This window comes from Thamnophis sirtalis, unplaced genomic scaffold (genome assembly GCF_051295495.1).
Source record: "Thamnophis sirtalis isolate CommonGarterSnake01/CBP01778 unplaced genomic scaffold, rThaSir2_p1.2 scaffold_2, whole genome shotgun sequence".
In the NCBI taxonomy this organism is placed as follows: domain Eukaryota; kingdom Metazoa; phylum Chordata; class Lepidosauria; order Squamata; family Natricidae; genus Thamnophis; species Thamnophis sirtalis.
This window is the reverse complement of record NW_028261382.1, coordinates 29975077-30001260: the sequence shown is the minus strand read 5'-3', so window position 1 is coordinate 30001260 and position 26184 is coordinate 29975077. Positions and strand designations below refer to the sequence as shown.

Sequence of the window (26184 nt, the reverse complement as noted above, 5' to 3'; positions counted from 1 at the left end):
CCACAGGTGGATGATGAACGGCCCCTCCCAGAGGAAATAAAAGAGGAGCGAAAAGGGAGTGGAGTTTGCAAGAAGCAGTCAGTTCATTCCTGCATTCTTGCCAAGTATGGCGGCGTCTGAAAGATATCGGCCTGGCCACTTTCCAAGCCTGATCAAGGTTGGTAATTGTGAACTACCTTGAAAGGCTGCAAGGGAGGGATTCACTCTCAATTAAATAAAAGGGGTTTATCGGGACGAGGACTCGGCTTCGTGCAAGAAGTACTCAAAAGGACCAGCTCGGCAAAGGAAAATGGCCTTTATTGTAGGCCCCCGGGGGTCTTCGCTTAAACCCTCTTCTTGATGAGGCTGGACGCTGCGGCTTTTTTGACTGATGCGTGAACCTAGGGAATAAAACAAAGGTTTTGGCATTAATGGGGCTGTCACAGCAGCAGTGAAATACCTCTTCCTCCCCTATTGTGGGATATCTTACTGATTGCTAAGGGGGCTCCACCATGTAGAAAAAGTTTCCGCACCTATCGTAGAAATGTAGCAGGACGGGGAAAAGATTTATCTGTCCATCTCAGACTTGAGAAAACTCACTGGAGGTTTTTTAAGAAAAGTTATGTCTGAAATTGCCTAGGTTGTCCTGCTTGAGCAGGGGGCTGGAATAGAAGACATTCCAAGTGCCTTCCAGCTCCTATCCTATCCTCTCTTATGTTCTTATCCTATCCTATTCTCTATTCTTATTCTGTTCTCTTCTTCCATTCCACTTTCTCTCTTCTCTTCTCTATTCTATTCTATTCCATTCCATTCTGTAATTCTATTCTATTCATTCATTCTTCGATAGCTTCTTCTGCTTGAGCAGCAGGCTGGACTAAAAGACTTCCAAGGTCCCTTCCAGCTCCTATCTTATCCTATCCTATCCTATCCTATCCTATCCTCTATTCTTATTCAATTCTATTCTGTATTCCTATTCTATTCTCTATACTTATTCTATTCTATTCTATTATTATTCTATTCTGTATTCCTATTCTATTCTCTATCCTTATTCTATTCTATTCTACTCTATTATTCTATTCTATTCTGTATTCCTATTCTATTCTCTATACTTATTCTATTCTATTCTAATTCTATTCTGTATTCCTATTCTATTCTCTATCCTTATTCTATTCTATTATTATTCTATTCTATTCTGTATTCCTATTCTATTCTCTATCCTTATTCTATTCTATTCTATTCTTATTCTATTCTGTATTCCTATTCTATTCTCTATCCTTATTCTATTCTATTATTATTCTATTCTGTATTCCTATTCTATTCTCTATACTTATTCTATTCTATTATTATTCTATTCTGTATTCCTATTCTATTCTCTATCCTTATTCTATTCTATTCTTATTCTATTCTGTATTCCTATTCTATTCTCTATCCTTATTCTATTCTTATTCTATTCTGTATTCCTATTCTATTCTCTATCCTTATTCTATTCTATTCTTATTCTATTCTGTATTCCTATTCTATTCTCTATCCTTATTCTATTCTATTCTACTCTATTATTCTATTCTATATTCCTATTCTATTCTCTATCCATATTCTATTCTATTCTTATTCTATTCTATTCTATCCTTATTCTATTCTATTCTTATTCTATTCTGTATTCCTATTCTATTCTCTATACTTATTCTATTCTATTATTATTCTATTCTATTCTGTATTCCTATTCTATTCTCTATACTTATTCTATTCTATTATTATTCTATTCTATTCTGTATTCCTATTCTATTCTCTATCTTTATTCTATTCTATTCTACTCTATTATTCTATTCTATTCTGTATTCCTATTCTATTCTCTATCCTTATTCTATTCTATTCTATTCTACTCTTACTTCTTTGATTGCCCCCCCAAATAAAGCATGACTATTCTGATCAGTTTTTGTGCAGAAATGGTATGCAAGTACCCTGTAGAAAAAAAGCAGCAGAAATAAGGCCAAAAAAAAAAGCATTTTTTTCCCTGCAATGCTCCTGCTCCGACTACGAAGGCAATTGATAACTGTCAGACGGCCGTGGCCCCCTCTCTGCCTCCGACGCAGAGCCCACATCCGAGCCTTCCCCAGACTCCAGGACTGGCCCAGGTTCCTCCCCAACCTCCTCGCTGTCCGAATCTGCTGCCAACCACACTGGCTACTGGCGGGCCACAATTATTGGGGATTTTTTGCAAGATGGATGATTCCCAAGACCCCACTACTTACAGAAAAGGAAGAAGGGAAAACAGAAAGAGACATGAGGATGTTGGTGAGTGTTTCTACTTACTTCAAGATTTGCTCTGGCCTTCTTTAAAACACTATGCGTTAACGACACTGCAAAGAGAAAGAGAGTTAATTTGGCTTGAGAAGGTGCATTTCCCTTGAGCTTCCAATGGCAGTTGTAAACTTACGGCCAGGTGTTTAATGGCAAATATATATATGTTCTGACCCCCCTCGTTCCACACCAAAGCACTCCAAGCCAAAGATACTTTACAGAATTTATTAATAGACAGACAGGTCCTTGGCAGCAAGCAGGCACAGATAAGCCTTGGCAGCAATCCAGCCTGCCAAGCTCACAATACTGTTCTCCAACATTAGTTAATGCATTGACTTCTGCAAAAGGGGCGTGTGCACAAGCATTCCTTTTATAGTCTTGAGAGGAGCCTAATTACCACCAGCTGAGTGCAATTACCTCCTGTAACTGCGTAATTGTTCCTTATGCCTATTAGCTCTCCAGTGCCGGGCATCTAGGAACAACTCCCTTGTCTCCTCCCCACTGCTGACCTCCGGATCACACTCCCTTGTCTCCTCCCCACTGGTCAAAGGCTCAGGTGCTTCCTGGTGGCCAACCAGCCTCTCTGCGCCCTGCTCGGAGTCGGAACCCTGTCCAGGGTTCTCCACATCCTCCAAAGCCAACTCATAGGGCCCCTCGCTGTCGGAGTCTGGTGGCAGCTCCAACGGCTCCTGCTGGGCCACAACATACATACATACATACATACATACACACACACACACACACACACACCTACACACACAAACACACACACACACACATATACCCACTTGGGGGAGTGGATTCAAACTTACAACTGTGGGATTACATCTTAAGAACTGCAATTCAAAAAATGGTTGAAAAAGTTGGGTCCGGCCATGTAGTGCCTCGACTTATGCCCCCAATGATTTGTGACTGGAATTCCAGCCTCAATTGTGGTCATAAGCCGAGGACTACCAGTAAGTTAAGACAAAGTGGCTTGGAAGTTAAGCCCATGAAATAAGGAGAAATTTCCCGAGAGTGAGGACAATAAACCAGTAGAACAGCTTGCCTCCAGAAATTCTGCGTGTTCCATTACTGGAGGTTTCTAAGAAAAGACTGGACAGCTGCCTGTTGGAAATTGTATTGTCATGCCTGCAAGTCATCTTTTTCTTTCTGGCCTTCAGGCCCACCACACTTTCTACTGTGGTAAAATGGGAGGGAGGGATTATATGGAGTGGGGTGATGTGTAGTCATAACAACATCCTTCTTAGAAACTCAAGGTCATCCTTTGTCTCTGCACCTAGCCGGAAACGGGATGGGAGGAATCTGTCTTCGTGGCAGTGGGAGATTGGACCATGTGATGGACTTGTGGGTGTGGGGGCAAGATCTTGAACTTTCAACTGGGTGGGGAAAACCGGGAAGCCTTCAGATTCGGGTTTTCCCAGATGTGCCAACGTGGCTCTCTTAATCAATTGGAACTTTGAGGAAGTGTTTGCCTCTGACTCCAATTTTTATATTGGATGCTATTTGGAACACAAACATTAACAGGGTCTCCTGTTCGAGCAGGAGGTTGGGCTAGAAGGCCTCCAAGGCCCCTTCCAACTCGGTTATTCATCAATTCTGTTAAAACTACTCCAGACACGTCTCAGATTCCCAACTGGACATTGTCTCAAGAGATCTTCCCACTAAACATTCCTTATGGCTAGTCAACTTCCTACTTGCTTCGTCAACTGAGATCTAGCTTGCTACTTGGAGCTGGGGGGGGGGGGGGGAGTAGGGTTCAAAAAAGTAGGGGAATGGCATTGGGTCAGACCAGGGGTTGGTCTATTTTTAACCTTCTGAGGTCACTGCGAAGCTCCGAAGCAGGACAAAGAGCAGAGAAGATGGAAGACCTCCCCACTCACACTGCTCCATGATGACCCTCTCCATGTTCTCTTTGAGTTGGTTGGTGGAATACAAGCGCCTGGCCATGCTGAACAGCTTCTTCTCCTGTTCAGCCACTTTCCGACGGAGCTTATAGACCTCGGACTTCAGATCTTCATCCTGCAGAGCAAGGAGGCAGGGTTAGCTTTCTCTCACGGGGTGGGTGTGGGCCTCCCAAAGCTTGGGTAGACGGAACTATGGCTGAAGATGGCAATGCTTCTTTTCAAGATGTCCTTCTTGGCAAGGGGTGACTAAGCAGCATGGCTGAATGAGGAATTCAGGATGTCGAGGTCCACAAATCTTAAAGTTGCCAGGTTTGGAGACCCTTGCCCTTCAGAGATGGCTGTTGGGAGGTCCATAGAAGAAATCTACAGCAGGTTGTCGCAAAGGTGCTTTTTTCAAGAGGCAACTGGACTTTCTGGTTTTTCTTTGAAGACGTTTCGCTTCTCATCCAAGAAGCTTCTTCAGCTCTGACTGGATGGTGGGGAATGGAAGGATTGATGCTCCTTGCAGACAGCTGGTCCTTTGAATTCTTTTTAGAGAGTCATTAAGGCCACCTGGAGATTTATCTGTGTTGATATGGAGGTTGACAAACCTCTAGGTGGCCTCAACCAGGGGTGAAATCCAGCAGGTTCTGACGGGTTCTGGAGAACCGGTAGCGGAAATTTTGAGTAGTTCAGAAGAACCAGCAAATGCCACCTCTGGCTGGCCCCAGAGTAGGGCGGGAATGGAGATCTTGCAGTATCCTTCCCGTGGCACGCCCACCAAGCCACGCCCACCAAGCCACACCACGCCCACCAAGCCACACCCGCAGAACCTGTAGTAAAAAAAATTGAATTTCACCACTGGCCACAACAACTCGCTAAAAGGATGCAAATGAGCAGCTGTCTGCAGGTTGTATAAATCCTCCATTTCCACACCATCCAGTCAGAGCTGAAGAAGCTTCTTGGATGAGGAGCGAGACGTCTTCAAAAGAAAGAACAAGGAAGTCCAGTCGCCTCTTGAAAAAAGCACCTTTGGGACAGCCAGGACCTGGATGACTGAGCATCCCCATAGACACATGGTTGGTTGGGTTTAACCAAAGACCTTCTGCCCAGCACATTCCTGAAGCGGTAACATAAGGGTGTCAAACTCAAGGCTTTGATCTGACCTGCGGGGTTGCCCTGGAAACAGCAAAGGACCAACCCACAGTGCCTCTGCCAGCGAAAATGGAGCTCAGGAGGGCTGTGTGCGGGTTGCAGTTGGCCATCGCAGCCGAAAACGGAACTCGGAGAGACTGTTTTCACTGGCCGAGCGCTTGGGCAGCCACGGGAGCCCCCGACACAAAGTGATGTCGAACTGGCCACGCCCACCATGTGATTGGACCCTGTGATGGACTTGTGGGTGCGGAGGCAAGGTCTTGAACTTTCAACTGGGTGGAAAACCCAGGAAGCTGTCAGATTCGGGTTTTCCACAGATGTGCCAACATGTCTCTCTTATTAAATTGGCACTTTGATGAAAGCTATGCCTTGGATCCTGATTTAATTCTGGATGATACCTGGAACGCTGACAGTGGGCTTTTGCGGGAAACAATTTGTTCGTTCGTTTCAGGAGTGTGAAGATCTGTCTGTGAATCTCAGAGACTCTGTGCCCAGTCTTTGCTTGCACAGCACCTCATTGGGAAAATATTTACATGGCAGCTTTCCAAGCTAGATAAGGTCTGTGGTCATAAATACCCCTTTGAAAGACTGTTTGCCAGGCCTTGGCTGAGTGTGAATGAGAGGAATTCACATTTGTTTAATAAAAGGGATTGGGAGTAAAGCCACACCTTGGAGGTGATTGGACCCTCCCATGGGAAACAAAAGAGGAGGGAATGGGGAGGGGGCTTTTGCAGGAAACAATGTGTTCCTTAGTTCATTTCAGGAGTGTGAAGATCTCTCCGTGAATCTCGGAGACTCTGTGCCCAGCCTTTCCTTGCACAGCCCCTCATTTGGAAAATATTTACATGGCAGCTTTCCAAGCTAGATAAGGTCTGTGGTCGTAAATACTCCTTTGAAAGACTGTTTGCCAGGCCTTGGCTGAACAGGAATGAGAGGAATTCCTCATTCGTTTAACAAAATGGATTTTGTTGGGACCAGGAATCTACCTCTTGCTTTTTGGGGAAGCCTTGGTCAGAACAAGCCTAACCTGAAGTGAGTAAGCAGCAGCATGGACCACCTTCATTGGCAAGGAGACCCTCCAGAGGAGGGTCAAGAGGCGGCCAGCTTCTTCCAGGTTCTCCTGGACCGCCTTGAAGGTGGCAGACAAACTCAGAGGAACCTGGAGAAAGAAAGAAAGGGGAAAAAAAACCCAAGAAGATGAGAAAGATTTTCTTACCCTAGGAAGGGGGGTGGGAAGGAAAGTCATCTTGAATTAATGGCCCAAATCCAATTGGCTACAGTTTCGGAAGGACTGATGAGCGTGAATATTTTGCAAGTCGGGCAAAACTAATTTATTCAGTTAAAAAGGTAGCGAAATTATGCATTATTATTCAAGAACAGGAAAAGGGGGGGTGGCTGTCGCAGGAGCAGGAAGGCAGGCTAATCAATAATGGTAATTAATAATGGGTTACATTTACTGGGCTCCGTGGGAAAACACACAACCTCCCTTTCCTCGCCTGTTTTCATTCCACGTCTCATCATTTGAAAGTCAAAATGGGCGATATAGAGGATCCTCCTTTAGCAGACACGCTAAATGGTTCCATTTAACGGTGAGCAAGTGATCCAGAGACGAGGCAAAATGTATTCCTCGGCAGACAAATGAGAAAGAGAGAGAGAGAGACAGAGAGAGACAGATGGAGAGAGAGACAGAGACAGAGAGAAACAGAGAAACAGAAAGAGAGAAATCAGACAGAGAGACAGACGGAGACAGAGAGAGAGACGGAGATGGAGACAGAGATAGACAGACAGACAGACAGAGAAAGAGACAGATGGAGAGAGACGGAGCGAGAGACAGAGACAGAGAGAAACGGAGAGACAGAGAGAGAGAAATCAGACAGAGAGACAGATGGAGACAGAGAGATGGAGAGAGAGAGAGAAATCAGACAGAGACAGAGACAGAGAGACAGACAGAGGGAGAGAGACGGAGAGAGAGAGAGAGAAACTGAGAGAGAGAGAGAGAGAGAAATCAGACAGAGAGACAGAGATGGAGAAAAAGACAGCGAGAGAGAGAGAGAGAGGGAAAAAGAGAAATCAGACAGAGAGACAGACAGAGAATCCCATGGACCCCTGGTGCCTTAACACTCCATCCTCAAGGAAGAGGAGAGGAGAAAAGAGAGAGAGAGAAGAAAGAGGAAAGGAGAGGAAGAGGAGGAGGGATAGGAAGAGGAGGAGAGAGGGTATGAAGGGGAAGAGGTAGAGAGGAGTAGGGGAGAGGAAGGGGAAGAAGGAAAAGGAAAGGAGAGGAGGAGGAGAAAGTAGAGAAGAAAGAGAGGGAGAAAAGGAAAGAAAAGTAGGGCACGTTGCTTTGCTTACCATCCCATACACAAAAGCAATCCCGATCATATATTTTATTTTTTTATATGGAAAAATGCTTAAAAGGGTAAAAATGTGATAAGAACAATTAACTAAGAGAATGTATACTTGTAAAATATGTGTATGAGACTAAACATTAAAAAAACTTTACAAGAAAAAACCATCCTCAAGGAAGAGAGGAACAGGAGAGAAGAGAGAGAAAGAAGAAAGGAGAGGAAGATTGGGAGGGATAGGAAGAGGAGGAGAGAGGGTATGAAGGGTAAGAGGTAAAGAGGAGAGGGGAAGGAGGAAAGGGAAAGGAGAGGCGGAGAAGAAAGTAGAGGAGGGAGGGAGAAAAGGAAAGGAAAGAAAAGTAGGGTGTAGGTTAAAAAAAATAGGTGTATGGGATGGTAAGCAGAGCAATTCCGATCATATATTTTAGTTTTTTACATGGAAAAATGAATGCTTAAAAGTGTTAAAATGTTTTTTGTTTTTTCTTTTCTTGCTATGATATAGAATACTATTCACATAATATATAAAGTACAATAATAATTTTAATGTATAAGAATGGGATGATTTACCTTGGTATAATTGTATGTAGTGACCATTTTATATTAGAAAGATCTTTGTATATTAAACGGATCAATGATGATGTAAGGAACAATTGATATATACATGAATTGAAATACTTAACCACTATATGGATTAATAATTAATAACGGGATGATTGGTGACATAAGGGTCAATTGAAAATATGAATGTATATTATAAATTAATGGGAACCCTTTGTTCTATTCTTCGCTCTTTCTCCTTAGACATAAGTGACACTGTAATACTTTAAAGATTCATTGTTATTTGATAGATAATTATGAATTTAAGCAAATAAGGATTGTTACAGATGGAAGAATATTAATGGTAATTTGAATACATAATGCCCAATGACAGCGAAATATTCAGCTATGTTTAATGTAAACCAGTGATGTCAACCCTGAGTTTAAGAATTGGTGCAGAAAAACCTGTAACCAAACGACATGCTTGATGAAATGGAGGAAAGTTGTTTTTAAAAAAAGTGTTAAAATGTGATAAGAACAATAACTAAAATAAAATAAAAAACTTTTTTTAAAAAAACACTCCATCCTCAACTCTTTAGGAGTCTGTAGGTTCCATAATATTCCCACCCATCCAGTTTCTCCACTACGCCACTTACTGTCACCGCCAATTCCGGGTCTCCTTCCTCTCTCAGAGGAAGCTCCAGCTTAGACAGCCGCTTCCGCCCTTCGGTGATCTGCTTCCGGAGACAGTTGTAATCCTCAATCAAGCCCAGGATGTGTTGCCCGTTCTTGTCCGCCCAGACGCAGTGACTGGGGATGGGGCAAATCTCCTGGTTGGTCAACAGGCTGCAGTGGGAGGGGCTGTCCAGGGTGCTGAAACTCAACTCTGCAGCGGAGGTACAGAAGATGATGTTGGGTTAGCTACCAATTGTCTGATTGACACATGCAGATGACAATCAAAACCCTCCTCTATGGGGAAGTGAAGGCTTTACCCATTCCCAGATCGTTAACCCATGGCCCTTAAATTTTCTCTACTCCTCTGGCAGTGGAAAACAATGTGGCTCCTCTGTTTCTAAAGAACTGGGTGAAATTAACAGAAGAACAGAGTTGGAAGGGACCTTGGAGGTCTTCTAGTCCATCCCCCTGCTCAAGCAGGAGATCCTATACCATTTCAGACCAGTGACTGTCCAATCTCATCTTCAAAACCTCCAGTAATGAAGCACCCACAACTTCTGCTTCCCTTGAATTCAAAATAACAGAATAATAGAGCTGGAAGGGACCTTGGAGGTCTAGTCCAGCCAAGCAGGATGTCAGGCCTGCAATTATATTCCTTTTAGAATTTTGGCCTGCCACACTTTCTCTTATTTCATTATGCTGTTTTTTTAGTATAGTTGACGGGAGGGGGGAATAGAAGGAGTAGGATTGTGGAATGTGTTGTTTTCATTCTGAGCCAAGGTGGCGCAGTGGTTAAATGCAGCACTGCAGGCTACTTCAGCTGACTGCAGTTCTACAGTTCGGCTGTTCAAATCTCACCGGCTCAGGGTTGACTCAGCCTTCCATCCTTCCGAGGTGGGTAAAATGAGGACCCGGATTGTTGTTGGGGGCAATATGCTGACTCTGTAAACCGCTTAGAGAGGGCTGAAAGCCCTATGAAGCGGTATATAAGTCTAACTGCTATTGCTATTCTTTACTAGAAGCTCAAGGTCATCTTTTGTCTCCGTACTTTCACACCTGACCGGAAGCAGCTGGGTGTGGATGCCAGTGTTGAAGAAGAAGATTGGACCATGTGATGGATTGTGGGTGTGGGGACAAGATCATGAACTTTTAACTGGGTGGAATTCTGATGTCATTTCCAGTATTGGGATCCATAGCATGATGCCAACATGTCTGTCTTATTAAATTGGAACCTTAAGGATAGTTTTGCCTTTGACTCTGATTTAATTCTGCATGATATTTGGAATGCTGACACAGGAAACCTATACCATTTCAAACAAAGGGTTGTTCAATCTCTTCTTAAAAACCTGCAATGATGGAGCACCCTTAACCTCTGAAAGCAAGCTGCTGCACTGATTAATTGTTCTCCCTGTCAGGAAATTTCTCCTTATTTTTAGGTTGGTTCTCTTTTTCATTGGTTTCCATCCATCGCTGCTGCTTCTGCATTCAGGAGCTTTGGAAAATATGTTGAGCCCCTCTTCTTGGTGGCAGCCCCTTAAGGGAACAAACAGAGGCCTAACCCTCTCCCCTATTTAGAACTAGAATATGCATTATCAGAGTTGGAAGGGACCTTGGAGGCCTTCTAGTCCAACCCCCTGCTCAAACAGGAAAGCCTACATACTACTTCAGACAAATGGCTGGCCAATCTCTTCTTAAAAACCTCCAATGATGGAGCACCCAGAATTTCTAGAAGCAAGCCGTTCCACTGATTAATTGTTCTGCCAGGTTATAACTTCTAACAGTTTCTCCTTAGTTTTAGGTTGCTTCTCTCCTTGAATGAGTTTCCACCCATTGCTTCTTGTCCTACCTTTAAGGCTGCCGGAATGCGCCTTCTCCCTACCTTTGATCCCAGTGGGAAGTTGTTGAGACTCGTGACCGAACAGGTAGTTGATCTGCACAGCTGACCCCAGATAGTTCTCCTTCTCCCCCTGTCCTAGGCGCAGCTGCTCTTCTACTTTTTCATGCAACATCTGGTTGGAGGCGATGCTCTGCTCCAGCTGCTTTCTCAAGAACTGGATTTCAGTCAAGAGCTCGCCAAGATCAAGAGGTTGGTTTTGATCCTTCGTACATTCTTCAATTTCATCCTGGTGCCGATCTGAAAGATGTTTGTCGGTTGGGGGGAGGGGGATTGGTGTTTAAGAAATATAAACCCACATTACTGTTACGAACAATTAAAATAGTGGCTGTTAAAATCCTGAACAATTCAGAATCTGAGTCAGTTCCAAAGAGTAGGTAGATAATGGTTTTAAAAGGTAAGGGTTCCCCTCCCACATATGAATTAGTTGTTCCTGACTCTAGGGGGCGGTGCTCATCTCCATTTCAAAGCCGAAGAGCCAGCGCTGTCCGAAGACATCTCCGTGGTCATGTGGCCAGCATGACTCAACGCCAAAGGCGCACGGAACGCTGTTCCCTTCCCACCAAAGGGGGTCCCTATTTTTCTACTTGCATTTTTTACATGCTTTCGAACTGCTAGGTTGGCAGAAGCTGGGACAAGTCACAGGAGCTCACTCTGTTACACGGCACTAGGGATTCGAACCGCCAAACTGCCAACCTTTTTGATAGACAAGCTCAGCATCTTAGCCACTGAGCCACTGCGTCGCTTATAATGATTTCATAGGCCCCCCAAAAACCTGCATGCCCAAAACGCACATACACACACATGCATGCAAGTATAACCTTCCCTAGTAATTGCTTTCGCTCTCCAAAGATTTAATAAGAGCCAAAATTATTTTTTCACTTTGACTATAAAAGCTAATGTTGCATATCCAAAGCAAAAAAAAAAAGAGAAAGAAATGACGTATATTAAAGGACTGGAGTGGAGAAGATTTATAAATTCTGAAGGACGTTTGAGCGCCTGGGGAGAAGAGAGAGAGAGAAGCTGGCCCGAGATTAAATAACAATAAGAAAGTATCCTAATTGTGAGTCACCGACGTGGAAGGTGGGAACCAAGGCTAAAAAATCAAAGCTGTCTTGAAACCCAGAGAGCTGATCGCCCAAATCAAGGAACTCAAAATTCTTTGAACCTGGCAAAGAGCAAACTTTGGGCCACCTTCTTGCAAGTTTTCAAACCCCAGCAAAATCTCACCAGAGGTAGCCCTTGGCTTACGACAGCCTGTTTAGTGACCATGCAACGGAAGTGGGAAAAGCGTCTTACGACCAGTTTTCACCCAACCGTGGCACCCTCCCCCCCAGGGTCACAAGAGCAAAATTCAAATGCTTGGCAACTGACTCATATTTACGACAGGTCGCAGTGACCAGGGGTTGCGTGATTCCCATTTTCCGACCTTCTGGCAAGCCAAGCTTAGAACTGACTGCCTGAATTGGTTTCCGAAAGATGCCCTAATTGATTCATGAGCCTCGAGCCAAGTTTCAAAAGAAAACCAGTCATGTATTAGGAGTACCATTTCAGCAATACCCTATTGCAGTCAGATCTAAGCGTTTGAATTTTAGCCGAACTTTACCCCTGTTCCTTCGCTCCCCTCAGTCTGTGTCATAAATCACATTCTCCAATGAGGTGCCCCCCTCCCAAGCCTGCTGTAGTAATCTGAGATCCAACTCTATCGGATGGTATGCGTGGAATGGGCTCACCATGGCAACTTTAGGAGTTGACATCAAAGGAGAAAGCTGTATTACTAACAACCATATTACTGAGTTAATGATTCACTCCGGTGAGAAAAGTCGTAAAATGGGGCAAACCTCCATGTTTCATTTAGCAACAGAAATGTTGGGCTCAATCACGGTCGTTAAGTCAAAGACCACCTGCAATAGTTTTATGTGAACATAAATTGTTTTTTTTTAGAGTGGGTTTTTTAACTCATCCACCAATGTGAGTTACAGAGCACACTTGACTTTGGACGTGGGAAAATCCAGAACTTGTTTCCTGGTCTTCCGTGGAATTCACCCAAGGCTAAGGACAATGATATCCCATTTGGTCTGGCTATCTTGCCCTCCCTAATGATATGACTCTTTATCAGTGCCTGAGAGTTCATGACTTGGAAGAAGACATGGTAACAAGGTCAGCCAAAGAACAGGCATAGCAACTAAGTCAGCCAATGAGGGCTGTTTGGAAACTGAAACAGTATTTGCTCTACGAGCAACAAGGAGATAGCGAAGACCTTGGGGGTGGCTTAGTTCAACTGTTCTGTACTGAAGCTCTGAGTCTGTGCGGAGCTCTTAACTAGTCTGCTGCTCTGAACTGAAACTGAAACTGTTCTCTCCTCAGCCTGTGTTTGCTTGTATTTGCGACCGCGTTGGAAGAATCCGCATGGGTATTGTATATATGCCTGTGTTATTATGTATATAAGGAAGATTGAATCCTGCTGAATCCGTTACCTGTGTGTGCTTTCTGGATGTGATTGCTGCAACAAACTCTGATGCTCTTGCCCATGGGATTTTGCCCATGGACATCTCTACATTGATGGGATTGCCCAATCTTGAAGATGAACCGAAGGATGGGTGGAGAAGTTCCATAAACCCCTGCATGCCCCAAAACCTGTCTCCTTTCCTCTGGAGTTCAGTACTCAAATTCCCTTCTGAATTAATCCACTGTAGAATAACCCAACAGCCTTCCTATTTGTATCTGATACCCTTTACCTTTCACTTTCTGGAGGGCTTCGTCCAACTTTTCGTACACCTTGAGCTCCACTCGCAACGAGCACAACAATTTGTCATTCTCTGACAGCTGGTGATGCTTTGTGGCCAGCTCCATCTGCAACCTAGAACATCCCAAGCAAACTAGTCAGTGAGGGCTTATAATCCCGCATCACGAAGAGTGACCTGATTGTGGTAGGACTCTCCCTGTTGTCCTGAGACATCTCCTTCAACCTTTCCTTCTCCTGTGGCCCGCCAGCTCAGCTGGCAGCAGATTTGGACAGTGAGGAAGTTGGGGAGGAACCTGGGCCAGTCCTGGAGTCTGGGGAAGGCTCTGATGAGGGCTCTGTGTCGGAGGCAGAGAGGGGGCCAGGGCCGTCTGACAGTTATCAGCTGCCGTCGGAGATCAGTGGGGCAGAAGAACAGCTGGAGCCTGTTCCCAATATGCACATGCGCAGAGCTGCCAGGAGAAGGGAAGAGCTAAGGAACAAGGGTCAACTTGGGAGTAAAGCCACAGGTGGATGGTGAATGTCCCTTCCCATAGGGAATAAAAGAGGAGCAACCGGGGAGTGGAGTTTGCAGGAGGCAATTAGTTCAATTCATTGAGTCCCCCTTGGGGGAAAAGGGCAGCATACAAATGAAATAAACATAAACATACAAATGAAATAAACATTCGGGTGAAGATCTGTTCCTGACTTCTTGCCAAGTAATTGCTGCTACAGTGTGGCGTTTGGAAGATATCAGCCTGGCAGCTCTCCAAGCCTGCTAAAGGTCTGTAGTTGTGAAATCTCTTGAAAGACTGTTGGCCGGGACTTTGCTGGAGAGGAATTCCCTTTAGCCTAAATAAAAGAGGTTTTATCGGGACGAGGAGTTGGTTTTGTGTTTGTGGAAGCCTAGGTCTGCTACAACCTGGCTTTCCATAAAGGAAGCGGACACCAGGATGATTCACCTGACTTGGTTTTCCAAGTCTACGCAAGTCCACGCCAATTGCATCCTACTCTAGTTTTCATGCCTGTATGTAACATTAAAGCCCTTGGGAGAAGAATCTGTCCATGCCCAAATGGGACTCCATGAGGAACAAGGTTGATCGTTTTTGTTTAGCAACACCTGGAAAACAACTCTAAGGTACTATTCCAAAAGGCAAGTGGATTTTCTTGGTTTTTCTTCCTTGAAAAAATTCACTTCTCATCCAAAAAGCTTCTTCAGTTCTTCTTGGATTCTCATCCAAGAAGCTTGAATCCTCATCCAAGAAACCTCTTCTTGGATCCTCATCCAAGAAGCTTCTGCAGTTCTTCTTGGAGTCCCAACCAAGAAGCTTCTGCAGTTCTTCTTGGAGTCCCAACCAAGAAGCTTCTGCAGTTCTTGGATCCTCATCCAAGAAGCTTCTGCAGTTCTTCTTGGAGTCCCAACCAAGAAGCTTCTGCAGTTCTTGGATCCTCATCCAAGAAGCTTCTTCAGTTCTTTTTGGATTCTCATGCAAGAAGCTTCTTTTTGCATCCTCATCCGAGAAGCTTCTTCTTGGCTCCTCATCCGAAAAGCTTCTTCTTGGCTCCTCATCCGAAAAGTTTCTTCTTGGATCCTCATCCAAGAAGCTCCTTCAGTTCTTCTTGGGTGAGAAGCAAAGGGCTTTCCAAGAAAAAAAAACTCAAGAAAGTTGCCTTTTGGAACAGCAGCTTTGGGATAACCATGACCTGGATGATGGAGAATCTCCATAGACTTCGGGGAAACAACTGGTTCACCAGCTCTATTCTGTGCCGTAAGGTTTTCCCATCTTGACATTTAAGAATTACCTGTTCAGCTCAATCCTGATTTCATACAGTTCGTGGGTCAGACCCTCGTTTTCGACCTCTCCTTTTTCCACTTGTTCCCGCAGCTTTTCGTTCTCCTTCTCGAGATGCTCGTGGTCCTTCTGAAGACCCTCAACCGCCAGGAGCTTCTGGGTCAAGGACTCTCTCAAGGCTTCATTTTCTTTCTGCTTCTCTGCAAGTTGAGCCTCAAGTCCTTCTGAAAAGGAACAATAGAAATAGAAATTCTAGAAATTAAAAAATCTGAAATAGAATTCTTTCTTGGCCAAGTGTGATAGACAAACGGTGTGTAAGCTCTCCCGTGCTTTCCAAAATACAAGCAAAATGGCACTACCCTTATGAGGTATAGGCAGTCCTCGACTTACAACAGTGTTGCTAGCTTAACAACTGCAGTGGTTCAACTTAAGAACTGTGGCGGGAAAGGCCGTAAAATGGGATGAAATTCACTTAACAGCTGTCTCAATTAGCGGCAGAAATTTTGGGCTGAATTCCAGATACCGGGGATCATATTATCATATGTGGTGGACATGAGTAGAAGCTAAAAAATGTTGGATAAAAATTCGTATGTGGTTGGAGAAGATGATATACAACATATTGACTTCAAACCAGATTTATTCTTGTCCAGAATAAATCCAGAAATTTATAGCAAAGAAAAGGTATATTTGATTAAACATGTAATAACTGCAGCTAGAATTATATTTGCATCAAATTGGAAAAGTGAAGAGATCCCTATGGATAAGAACGCGATTAAAAAAATATTAGAATATGCAGAAATGAATAGATTAACACTTGCAATTAAAGAAAAGGAACAATCTATTCTAGTATACGGGAGTTATTTTATCAACAGTTAGCGAATAAATATAGAGCCAAGGTGGCTCTATAAATAAATAGAGCCAAGGTGGCGGAGTGGTTAAATGCAGCACTGCAGGCTACTGCTAGATCAGCAGTTCAGCGGTTCAAATCTCACCGGCTCAGGGTTGACTCAGCCTTCCATCCTTCCGAGGTGGGTAAAATGAGGACCCAGATTGTTGGGTGCAATATGCTGACTCTTTGTAAACTGCTTAGAGAGGGCTGAAAGCCCTATGAAGCGGTATATAAGTCTACTGCTATTGCTATTGCTATTGCTATAAAAAATATGAAAATCAGAAATGGAAGCAGAAGAGTGAAATAGGGAAATTGTATTAATAAAGACAGATAAGCAAAGAAGGGGATTGTTATAATAGTATATTATGTATTAGTATTAACTTAAGAATAGATAAAGTAATGAATATGGCTGTAAGTTTAATTGTTATTGCACAAAATATTTGTACCCAGAGGACACACTGTTTAACAATGATGGTATGTTTGTTCTAAAATAAAAAAAACTTTAAATGTGGTCATAAGTCAGAGGACTAACCTATACTATCCTGGGAATCGGGAATTTGTTTTTAAATACAGGACGTAAAACTCTACCCTCCCTGCAGCAATCAAACAAGAAACCAATCTATTATTTAAGACTTTTAACGTTTCCAATTTTCTTTGGTGGTGCAGCTAAAAAAAGACAACTTGCATAAAAGGATAAAAAATGTAACCCTTGAAATAGCTCAGAGGGCGATGAGCACGAAAAAAAATAAGAGGTTTATTTCTCCCGTACACCACAGATTTGGGTTTGCAAGAGCTGATTGTGAATTTGCTCCAGTTTTATGTGTGCAAAACGTGGCAAAATGCGAAAATGCAATGAAGACGGGCATTTTCTTCTACAGGGTGTGTCGTTTTTGTCAATCCTGTCCTTGCTCCGATTCCAAACAGACACTGATAAAGCACCTTGTCCCAAAGGTGCTTTTTTTCTAAAGCAACTGGACTTTGCTTTTCCTTGAAGAGGTTTGGCTTCTTATCTAAGAACTGAAGAAGCTTATTGGATGAGAAGCAAAACCTCTTCAAGGAAAAACATAGTTCAGTTGCCCTTCTGAAGAACTGAAGAAGCTTCTTGGATGAGAAGCGAAACCACTTCAAGGAAAAACAAAGTCCAGTTGCCTTCTGAAGAACTGAAGGAGCTTCTTGGATGAGAAGCGAAACCTCTTCAAGGGAAAACAAAGTCCTGTGGCCTTCTGAAGAACTGAAGGAGCTTCTTGGATGAGAAGCGAAACCTCTTCAAGGGAAAACAAAGTCCAGTTGCCTTCTGAAGAACTGAAGGAGCTTCTTGGATGAGAAGCGAAACCTCTTCAAGGGAAAACAAAGTCCTGTGGCCTTCTGAAGAACTGAAGGAGCTTCTTGGATGAGAAGCGAAACCTCTTCAAGGGAAAACAAAGTCCTGTGGCCTTCTGAAGAACTGAAGGAGCTTCTTGGATGAGAAGCGAAACCTCTTCAAGGAAAAACAAAATCCAGTTGTCCTTCTGAAGAACTGAAGAAGCTTCTTGGATGAGAAGCAAAACCTCTTCAAGGAAAAACAAAGTCCAGTTGCCCTTCTGAAGAACTGAAGAAGCTTCTTGGATGAGAAGCGAAACCTCTTCAAGGAAAAACAAAGTCCAGTGGCCTTTTGAAATAGTACCTTTGAGAATCACTGAGAATCTCCACAGATAAAATGCATCTTCTTTAGAAGACAAGGTGAAAAATGGAAGGAAAGCACCTTTAGTGCTTTCCAATTTAAAAAGTTTATTTCTGTCCCTTTCCCCTGGTTATCTCACCTCTAGATCCTTTCTCCAGCATGCCATTCAACGTTTGGTTCTGCTTCCTCAGGAAATGAATTTCAGATGTCAGGGAATTCAGCTGCTCTGATGCACGGATATGAGCATTGGTTACGTCTATAAATATATACATAAAAAGGGATTTAGGAGTCATCTTTGGGTCAGTAAAGATTAGACTTTTGCCCCCCACTGAACAAGAAACTATTTAAACAAAGTAGGGAGGGAGGTTAAAAAAGAAAGAAAAATAGAGAGACAAAAGCTATTTATCTCCCACTAGTGGGTTGGATACCCATGCTTTGCTATAGAACTATGGGATCGGGCTTGATAAATTGATAGTTAAAAGCTTGAATATTAATGAGTATACAATTGGCCTCTCCTCTCCCCTTCTCTCCCTCAGGCTAGCCCCACAGTGGCCTCTCCTATCCCCTTCTCTCCCTCAGGCTGGCCCCATTGATCCTCTCCTCTCCCCTTCCCTCCCTCAGGCTTGCCCCACAGGGGCCTCTCCTATCTTATCCCCTTCTCTCCCTCAGGCTAGTCCCATTGATCCTCTCCTCTCCCCTTCTCTCCCTCAGTCTTGCCCCACAGAGGCCTCTCCTATCCTACCCACTTCTCTCCCTTTCAGGTGCAGAGTGTCTAAACTCCCAGCCCGCAGGCCAGATGAGTCACGTGCTGGCCACACCCATGTCCAAGTGGCAGTTGGAACAGAGTTCTTTTTGGGTGGGGAGGGAGAGTAGAACGTGTAACACCTTTAGCATCAGAGCGTGTTAATAATAATAATAATAATAATAATAATAATAATAACATAACAAATACTCCGATGGTCCTTTCGGAAAAAAAACTTTCTTAGCGAGCACCTAGAAGCCAAGAGGAACATACGTGCCAAATTTCAAGTTTGTAGGCTTTATGGTTCTGGAGATTTCGTGATGATGCATGAGTGGTATTTCCCTTTTATACAGACAGACAGACAATAGGTAGGTAGGTAGGTAGGTAGGTAGGTAGGTAGGTAGGTAGGTAGGTAGGTAGGTAGGTAGGTAGGTAGGTAGGTAGATAGATAGATAGATAGATAGATAGATAGATAGATAGATAGATAGATAGATAGATAGATAGATAGATAGATAGATAGATAGATTCTGAAGGTTATCCTGGGTACAGGGCAAAATGGAATCCAGCTGGACTTGCAGGAAGTCATCCTAAACAGACTTTGGAACCTGGGTTAATATCAGCCAAGCTGCCGATTATCCTTTGCTGATAATGGTAGCAGGGGGGAACGAGACTGTTCAGCTTAAGCCTGGGCTACCAGCCAGAGATTGTAAAAACATACAGCTTGGCTGTCATTTTCAACATCCCAGTAAAATTGCCACAGGTTTGGGCGGTTTGGGCGTGTGGTTTTTTTAAGGGGGGGAGATGTTAGGGCTGGCTGGCGTTAATCTCTCCTCCTGACCGAGGATTCAGCTGCTTCAACAGACGCCGGTCGATCAGTTTGGCAGAGAAAGGATGCTGGCATGAGGCTATTTTTTTTGCAAGATGACAATGGCCAGGCTGTTTTACAAAGCAAAATGGAGTGTTTTAGAGGGGAGCTGCCCCAGGCACAACCACAGAGAGAGAGATGGGTCATCGGCGTTGTGGTTAGTACAGGAATGCAAATGCATATATACATACCCTGTTTCCCCAAAAATAAGACCTAGCTGGAAAATAAACCCTAGCATGATTTTTCAAGATGCTTGTAATATAAGTCCTACACCCCAAAAATAAGCCCCAGTTAGGATTGTCAGGCAGATGGATGCATTGAGTGCCATTTATTTTCTCCAAAATAAGACCTAACCAGAAAACAGCGCATTTTTCGGAGTATAAGATGCACCCAAGTATAAGAGGCACTGTAGTATAAGATGCACTAAGGTTTTGAAGGGACAAATAAAAAAAAGTTTTTGCACTCTGCAAACCTCCAAAAAAAGCCCTGTTTTTCGCAAAAAGGGGCCTGTCCCCCCCCCCCCACCGCCGCCGCAGCCCAAAAAAGGCATGAATAGCCTTTAGGAAGCTTATAGAGTGCTCCTGGGGGTTGGGGGGAATTGAGCAAAAAACGACCTGTTTTTTGCTCATTTCTGCTCTCCCCAGCCCCCAGAAGCACTCTGAAAGCCTTCTACAGGCTCTGCACGGTCATTTTGGTGAAGGGAGCGGGGTTTCAGGAGGCAAAAAAAGGTTTGGTCAGTGTATAAGACACACCCAGATTTTCAGCCTCTTTTTTGAGGGAAAAAAGGTGCATCTTATAGTCCGAAAATTACGGTAAGCCCTAATGCATCTTTTGGAGCAAAAATTAATATGACCCAGTCTTATTTTTGGGGAAACACAGTACACACACACACCTGCTCTGATAGAATATTTGTAGCTCAGGTTTGAATTGGGGGAGCCCTTGGTGTTCTCTAAGCATGGTTGTTTTCTTGTAGACATTTCATTGCCCTATTAGATAACATCATCAGTGCTAGAAGGGAGTGGGGTTTCTAGAGAGGAGGAGGGGGAGGGGGGAGGGGGAGAAGGAAAGAACTGTGGGATCCTTGGTACTCTCTGAGCTTGGTTGTTTTCTTGCAGACATCTCATTACCCATCATCAGTGACGGTGGGAGCATTGATGAACACCTAGTTGGGTAAATAAAGCATCCGCATGAAAGCCACCAGAGAGAGAGAGAGCACCAAAGACCATACTATTCAACCCTGAACAACAGATGTTCTTTTCTATCAGTGCTGCTAAATAGGGCAATGTCCTACACGGGTATTTCTCCCAGGAGGAGAATGAAAAGGAGGAGGAGGAGGAGGAGGAGGAGGAGGAGGAGGAGGAGGAGGAGGAGGACGACGACAATGAATATGGAGTCCTTGGAGCTCTCTGAGCTTGTGGTTTTCTTGCAGATGTTTCATTACTCAACTAGAGAACATCATCAGTGCTGGGTAATGACCAAGGATGATCATCCATTGCCCTGAGGATGTTTCCAAATCTGGTGTCCTCTGGATGACTTATATGGGGTAGTGGGCATCACCAAAAAAATGTAAAATTGGCACCTGTGAGCAGCCCCCTGCCACCAGAAGAGAGATCATGGCTCTCTGAAGTAATCCAAAACATCTTACCTTGGTCTGGGACAGAAGCTGAGACCTGTTGCTCCAGATGCTTCCTCAGATGTTCGTTGGTTTTTATGGAATCTTCTAGTCGTTGTCTCAGCAAGCGTATTTCCTGGAGGTGTTCCATCAAGAGCTCTGAAGAAATTCCAGAGATTGGTTGAATCAGCTTAGGAGGTAGCAGGGAAGCACAGTCAGCTAAGCATGCTGTAGATCTTCTGCAGTCAGTGATTGGGAGGAAAGCTTCAAAAACAGTACCGCCATCACCACCACCCCCAAGCCATGTGGGACACCCCTGATGTCCCTTAACTACGTCGTGCGGAGGCCTGACTTCATCTTGACCACCTAAAAAGCCTTCTGCTCAAGCAATTCTATTCTTTGATGCCACCTGCCTTCAGAAGGAGGACAACGGCTTAAAAACTAATGAAGATGGACAGCAGGAGGTTGCTCTGACCTAGGCTTCCCCAGCAGCATGAAGATGAGTCCTCGCCCCTATAAACTCCTTTTATTTAATTGACCGTGAATTCCTCTTCGGCAAAGTCTTTTCTCTCCCATAGTCCTTCAAGATAGTTCAAAATTACCGACCTTGATCAGGCTTGGAGAGTGGCCAGGCCGATATCTTTCAGATGCCGCCATACTTGGTGAGAATGCAGGAATGAACTAATTGTCTCCTGCAAACTCCACTCCCCTTTTGCTCCTCTTTTATTCCCTCTGGGAGGGATCATTCATTGACCACCTGTGGCTTTACTCCCAAGTCGACCCCTGTTCTTTAGCTGTTCCCTTCGTCTGGCAGCTCTGCGCATGCGCACACTGTGAACAGGCTCCAGCTGTTTGTCTGCCTCACTGATGTCTGACTCTGAAGGCAGCTGATAACTGTTGGACGTCCCTGGACCCATCTCTGCCTCCGACACAGAGCCGTCGTCCGAGCCTTCCCCAGACTCCAGGACTGGCCCATGTTCCTCCCCAACCTCCCTACTGCCCGAATCTCCTGCCAGCTCCAGTGGCTGGCCACCACAGAAGTGGAGAAGAGGAAGAAAACTATCCGGATCTTTGCTGGACTGCAGCTATCTAGAAAACTAGTTAGTATTTTTTTTTTAAAAAATGTAGCTACTTAGTGTCTTTGGATTGAAGTGGCATATAAAAGAAAGAAAATAAAACTGGATAAAAAGACAGAGCAAGAAGAATGTAGGAAGGGTGGCAGGCAGTTGAAGCAATCAGTATTAGATGATATTAAAATTCCTCCACAGTGGAAATTTAACAGAACAGAGTTAGTTTCCCAGCTTCACTACTTAACTCACTACTGAATTATGGGGTACCACTCAAAAATATCATCTAAATTAAAACACTGGTGGGCACAACTGTATAGGAAAAAGCATTTTTTTTCCTCCACTTTCTCTCATCGGTAACTAAAACAGATCGGCGCAGACCATAATACCCCAATTCATCTCGTGAATTCCATCTCTTTGGCCTCCTTTCTGCACAGACACATGTTCCTTCACCTCCTTTATCCTCCCATCTTCCCCCGCACAAGTGGGCGGTGCTCATCTGTTTCAAAGCCGAAGAGCCAGCGCTGTCTTCAGACGTCTCCATGGTCATGTGGCCGGCGTGACTCAATACCCAAAGGTGCACGGAACGCTGTTACCTTCCCACCAAAGCTGGTTCCTATTTTCCTATTTCCATTTTTTAACGTGCTTTCAAACTGCTAGGTTGGCAGAAGCTGGGACAAGGAACGGGAGCTCACTCCGTTACGCGGTGCTAGGGGTTCGAACCACCGAACTGCCGACCTTTCTGATCGACAAGCGCAGCGTCTTAGCCACTGAGCCACCCTTTAGACCCACCCTAGACCCCCCCAAAAATATCGGTCTCCAATTCCTAGGGATCCCTACAACCCAAGCAGGCCGGAGATTCAAGAAAGCCCGTGTTATCTAAAGATGCTCATCCCATTTCGGGCACGTCGCTTCACAATATCCTCTGCTTTCCATCTGACACACCCACCCACCCACCCACCCCGGCATGGAAGGATCATCCCGCCAAAGGACCATGCATTTGAGCCGCACGTCACTGAAAACGAAGCCCCGAGGATGTTGGTTCTTCCGATACCTTTGAGGGTGCAATGCGTGGAACAATGGATCGTTTCCCACCTGCTGTGCATTTCTGCTTTGCTGGAGAAAGCCTACCCCAGCTTGTTCTGCTCACCCAGCCCAAAAACCTCCAAACTCCTGTGGCTGCCACCAAATGTTTTTCAGCGCTGCCTGGTTGTCACCCGAGCCTCCAGACTCCTACCTGAAGGCAACAAGGGATGCATTTCTGGGCCAGTGCGCCATCAATTATGCAACGTAGGAAACCAGACACTGGTTTCTCTGAGGTTAGCTGTTTATGGGCATTTCTTTCTTTCTTTCTTTCTTTCTTTCTTTCTTTCTTTCTTTCTTTCTTTCTTTCTTTCTTTCTTTCTTTCTTTAAGAGCAGTTGTTTGTGATAAAGAAATCCACAAATCACAAGATGAAACCACTGGTACAATAGTTAGCATATCTCGGAGGCTTCAAGAGGCAAAGCAGAGAAAAGAGAAAGAGTTCGGAGGCCAGGTGAGGACATCAGAAGGTCGACTCAACTTTCTGACCTTCCATGGTGGGTTAAATGGGGACCCCAGATTGTTGGGGGGCAAGAGGCTGACTCTGTAAACCATTTAGAGAGGGCTGTAAAGCACTGTAAAGCGGTAGATAAGTCTAAGGGCCATTGCTATCTGTCTGTCTGTCCGTCTGTCTCTCTCTCGCTCACACACACATATCTATCTATCAGCTGTGGTGGCACAGTGGTTAGAATACAGTGTTGCAGGCTAATTCTGCTCGCTGCCAGCAGTTCGAGTCTGACCAGCTCACGGTTCATTCAGCCTTCCGTCCTTCCAAGGTGGGTAAAATGAGGACCCAGACTGTTGGGGGCAAGAGGCCAATTCTGTAAACCACTTAAGAGAGGGCTATAAAGTACTGTGAAGTGGGATATAAGTGCTATTGCTATCGGGAAGGAAGGAAGGAAGGAAGGAAGGAAGGAAGGAAGGAAGGAAGGAAGGAAGGAAGGAAGGAAGGAAGGAAGGAAGGAAGGAAGGGTGGATCATGGTGTCACAGTAGTTGGAATGCAATATTGCAGCCTAATTCTGCTCACTGCCAGGAGTTCGATCCTGACCAGCTCAAGGTTGACTAAGCTTTCCTTTCTTCCGAGGTGGGTAAAATGAGATCCCAGCTTGTTGGGGGCAAGAGGCTGACACTGTAAACTGCTTAGAGGTGGCTATAAAGTACTGTGAAGTGGGATATAAGTGCTATTGCTATCAGGAAGGAAGGAAGGAAGGAAGGAAGGAAGGAAGGAAGGAAGGAAGGAAGGAAGGAAGGAAGGAAGGAAGGAAGGAAGGAAGGAAGGAAGGAAGGAAGGAAGGAAGGAAGGAAGGAAGGAAGGATGGATCATGGTGTCACAGTAGTTGGAATGCAATATTGCAGCCTAATTCTGCTCACTACCAGTACTTCGGTCCTGACCAGCTCAAGGTTGACTAAGCCTCCCATCCTTCCAAGGTGGGTAAAATAAGGACCCTGATGGTTGGGGGCAAGAGGCTGACTCTGTAAATCGCTTAGAGAGGGCTCTGAAGCGGTATATAAGTCTAAGTGCTATTGTTATCGCTTCAAGAGCCAAAGCAAAGCTGAAACAGCCTTTGGGGGCCATGTAGGAACTTAAGAAGATCAAGTCGAGGATCTGATTAACCAATCACTCTGCATCCCTCAATGGCCAATCATAAGCATCCATAAATTCATAAATCTGCCCTAGGAGTGGTCATCTCACCCAGTAGATGATATTAGTAGCACTATGCCTGAAGCTGTAGGAAATATCATTGAGGCCTCAAGACTCGGTATGGTCAACAAAGCCAATCCTCCACGAATGCATTGAGTCTTTTTTGAAAACTTCTTACGTCTTGTGTTTGAAGGCACCTTTGGAACAACCATGACCTGGATGGCTGAAAATCTCTACAGACTTTTAGCTACACAATTTGGGATGGAGACCCTTCGGATGGTGTGGGAGGAGGAATGGATCTCCAGAGGGGAAAAATTGCAGACTCCAGGAACCATTTGCACCACTCAGGTGACCCTGAGATAAACCTCCAAGTGGCCTCTACAACTCTCTAAAAGGATGCAAAGGACCAGCTGTCTGCAAGGAGCATCAATCCTTCCACTCCCCACCATCCATTCAGAGCTGAGGAAGCTTCTTGGATGAGAAGCAAAATGTCTTCAGAGAAAAACCAAGGAAGTCCATTTGCCTCCTGAAAAAGCACCTTTGGGACAACCATGGCCTGGAGGACTGAGAATCTCTACAGACTTTTAGCTACACAATTTGGGATGGAGACCCTTGGAATGGGGTGGGAGGAGGAATGGATTTACAGAGGGGAAAATTGCAGACAACAGGAACCTTTTGCACCACTCAGGTGACCCTGAGGACACAGAGAAGCCTCCAAGTGGACTCAACGACCCTCTAAAATGATGCAAAGGACCAGCTGTCTACAAGGAGCATCAATCCTTCCACTCCCCACCATCATCCGGTCAGAGCTGAAGAAGCTTCTTGGAGGAGAAGCGAAATGTCTTCAAAAGAAAACAAAACAAGGAAGTCCAGCTTCCCTCCTGCAAAAAAAAACCAACACTTTGGGGCAAACATGACCTTGGATCCCTGAGAATCTTTACAGATTTGAAGGCAGAAAGTTTTACTTCCAAGTCCAGCCGGCTGGCTTGAGCAGGGGGTTAGACTAGAAGACCTCCAAGGCCCCTTCCTGACTCTGTTATTTGGTTATTCTGATTTGGCAGGGTTGTCACAGCTGAAGCCTTCCTGACAGAGCAATGTTTACCTGGTGGAAACTTGCTAGGGGTGGCAGTTGGTTTTTCCTTTCCGTTCTCCGCTTCTTCTTCTCCATGAGTGGGCCCTTCTGGAGAAGGCAGGTGTTGGGACACCTCAAAGTCAGACAAGCTACAGGGAAAGAAAATGGGGAAGGTTTAAATGCAGGTCGTCCTCGCCTTTACGACCACGGCTTAGCCCAACATTTCTGTTGCTAAGTGAGCCATTTGTTAATTTTGCTTCGTTTTACA

General features: G+C 44.6%; 1 protein-coding gene across 1 annotated transcript in view; it reads right to left on the bottom strand.

Moving 5' to 3' along the window:
• Nucleotides 1–276: 276 nt before the first annotated feature.
• CDK5RAP2 (CDK5 regulatory subunit associated protein 2) overlaps nucleotides 277–26184 on the bottom strand; it is a 97037-nt gene continuing 71129 nt past the window's right edge. The window contains exons 27-37 of the mRNA XM_087704645.1: nucleotides 25947–26065; nucleotides 21086–21211; nucleotides 17973–18089; nucleotides 15295–15508; nucleotides 13508–13629; nucleotides 10755–11009; nucleotides 8857–9086; nucleotides 6346–6477; nucleotides 4161–4299; nucleotides 2290–2336; nucleotides 277–380 (exon numbers count right to left, since the gene is read on the bottom strand). Coding sequence (XP_087560771.1) covers nucleotides 324–380; nucleotides 2290–2336; nucleotides 4161–4299; nucleotides 6346–6477; nucleotides 8857–9086; nucleotides 10755–11009; nucleotides 13508–13629; nucleotides 15295–15508; nucleotides 17973–18089; nucleotides 21086–21211; nucleotides 25947–26065 — 1558 coding nt within the window. The 3' untranslated portion in view covers nucleotides 277–323. The remainder of the gene's footprint in view (nucleotides 381–2289; nucleotides 2337–4160; nucleotides 4300–6345; nucleotides 6478–8856; nucleotides 9087–10754; nucleotides 11010–13507; nucleotides 13630–15294; nucleotides 15509–17972; nucleotides 18090–21085; nucleotides 21212–25946; nucleotides 26066–26184) is intronic.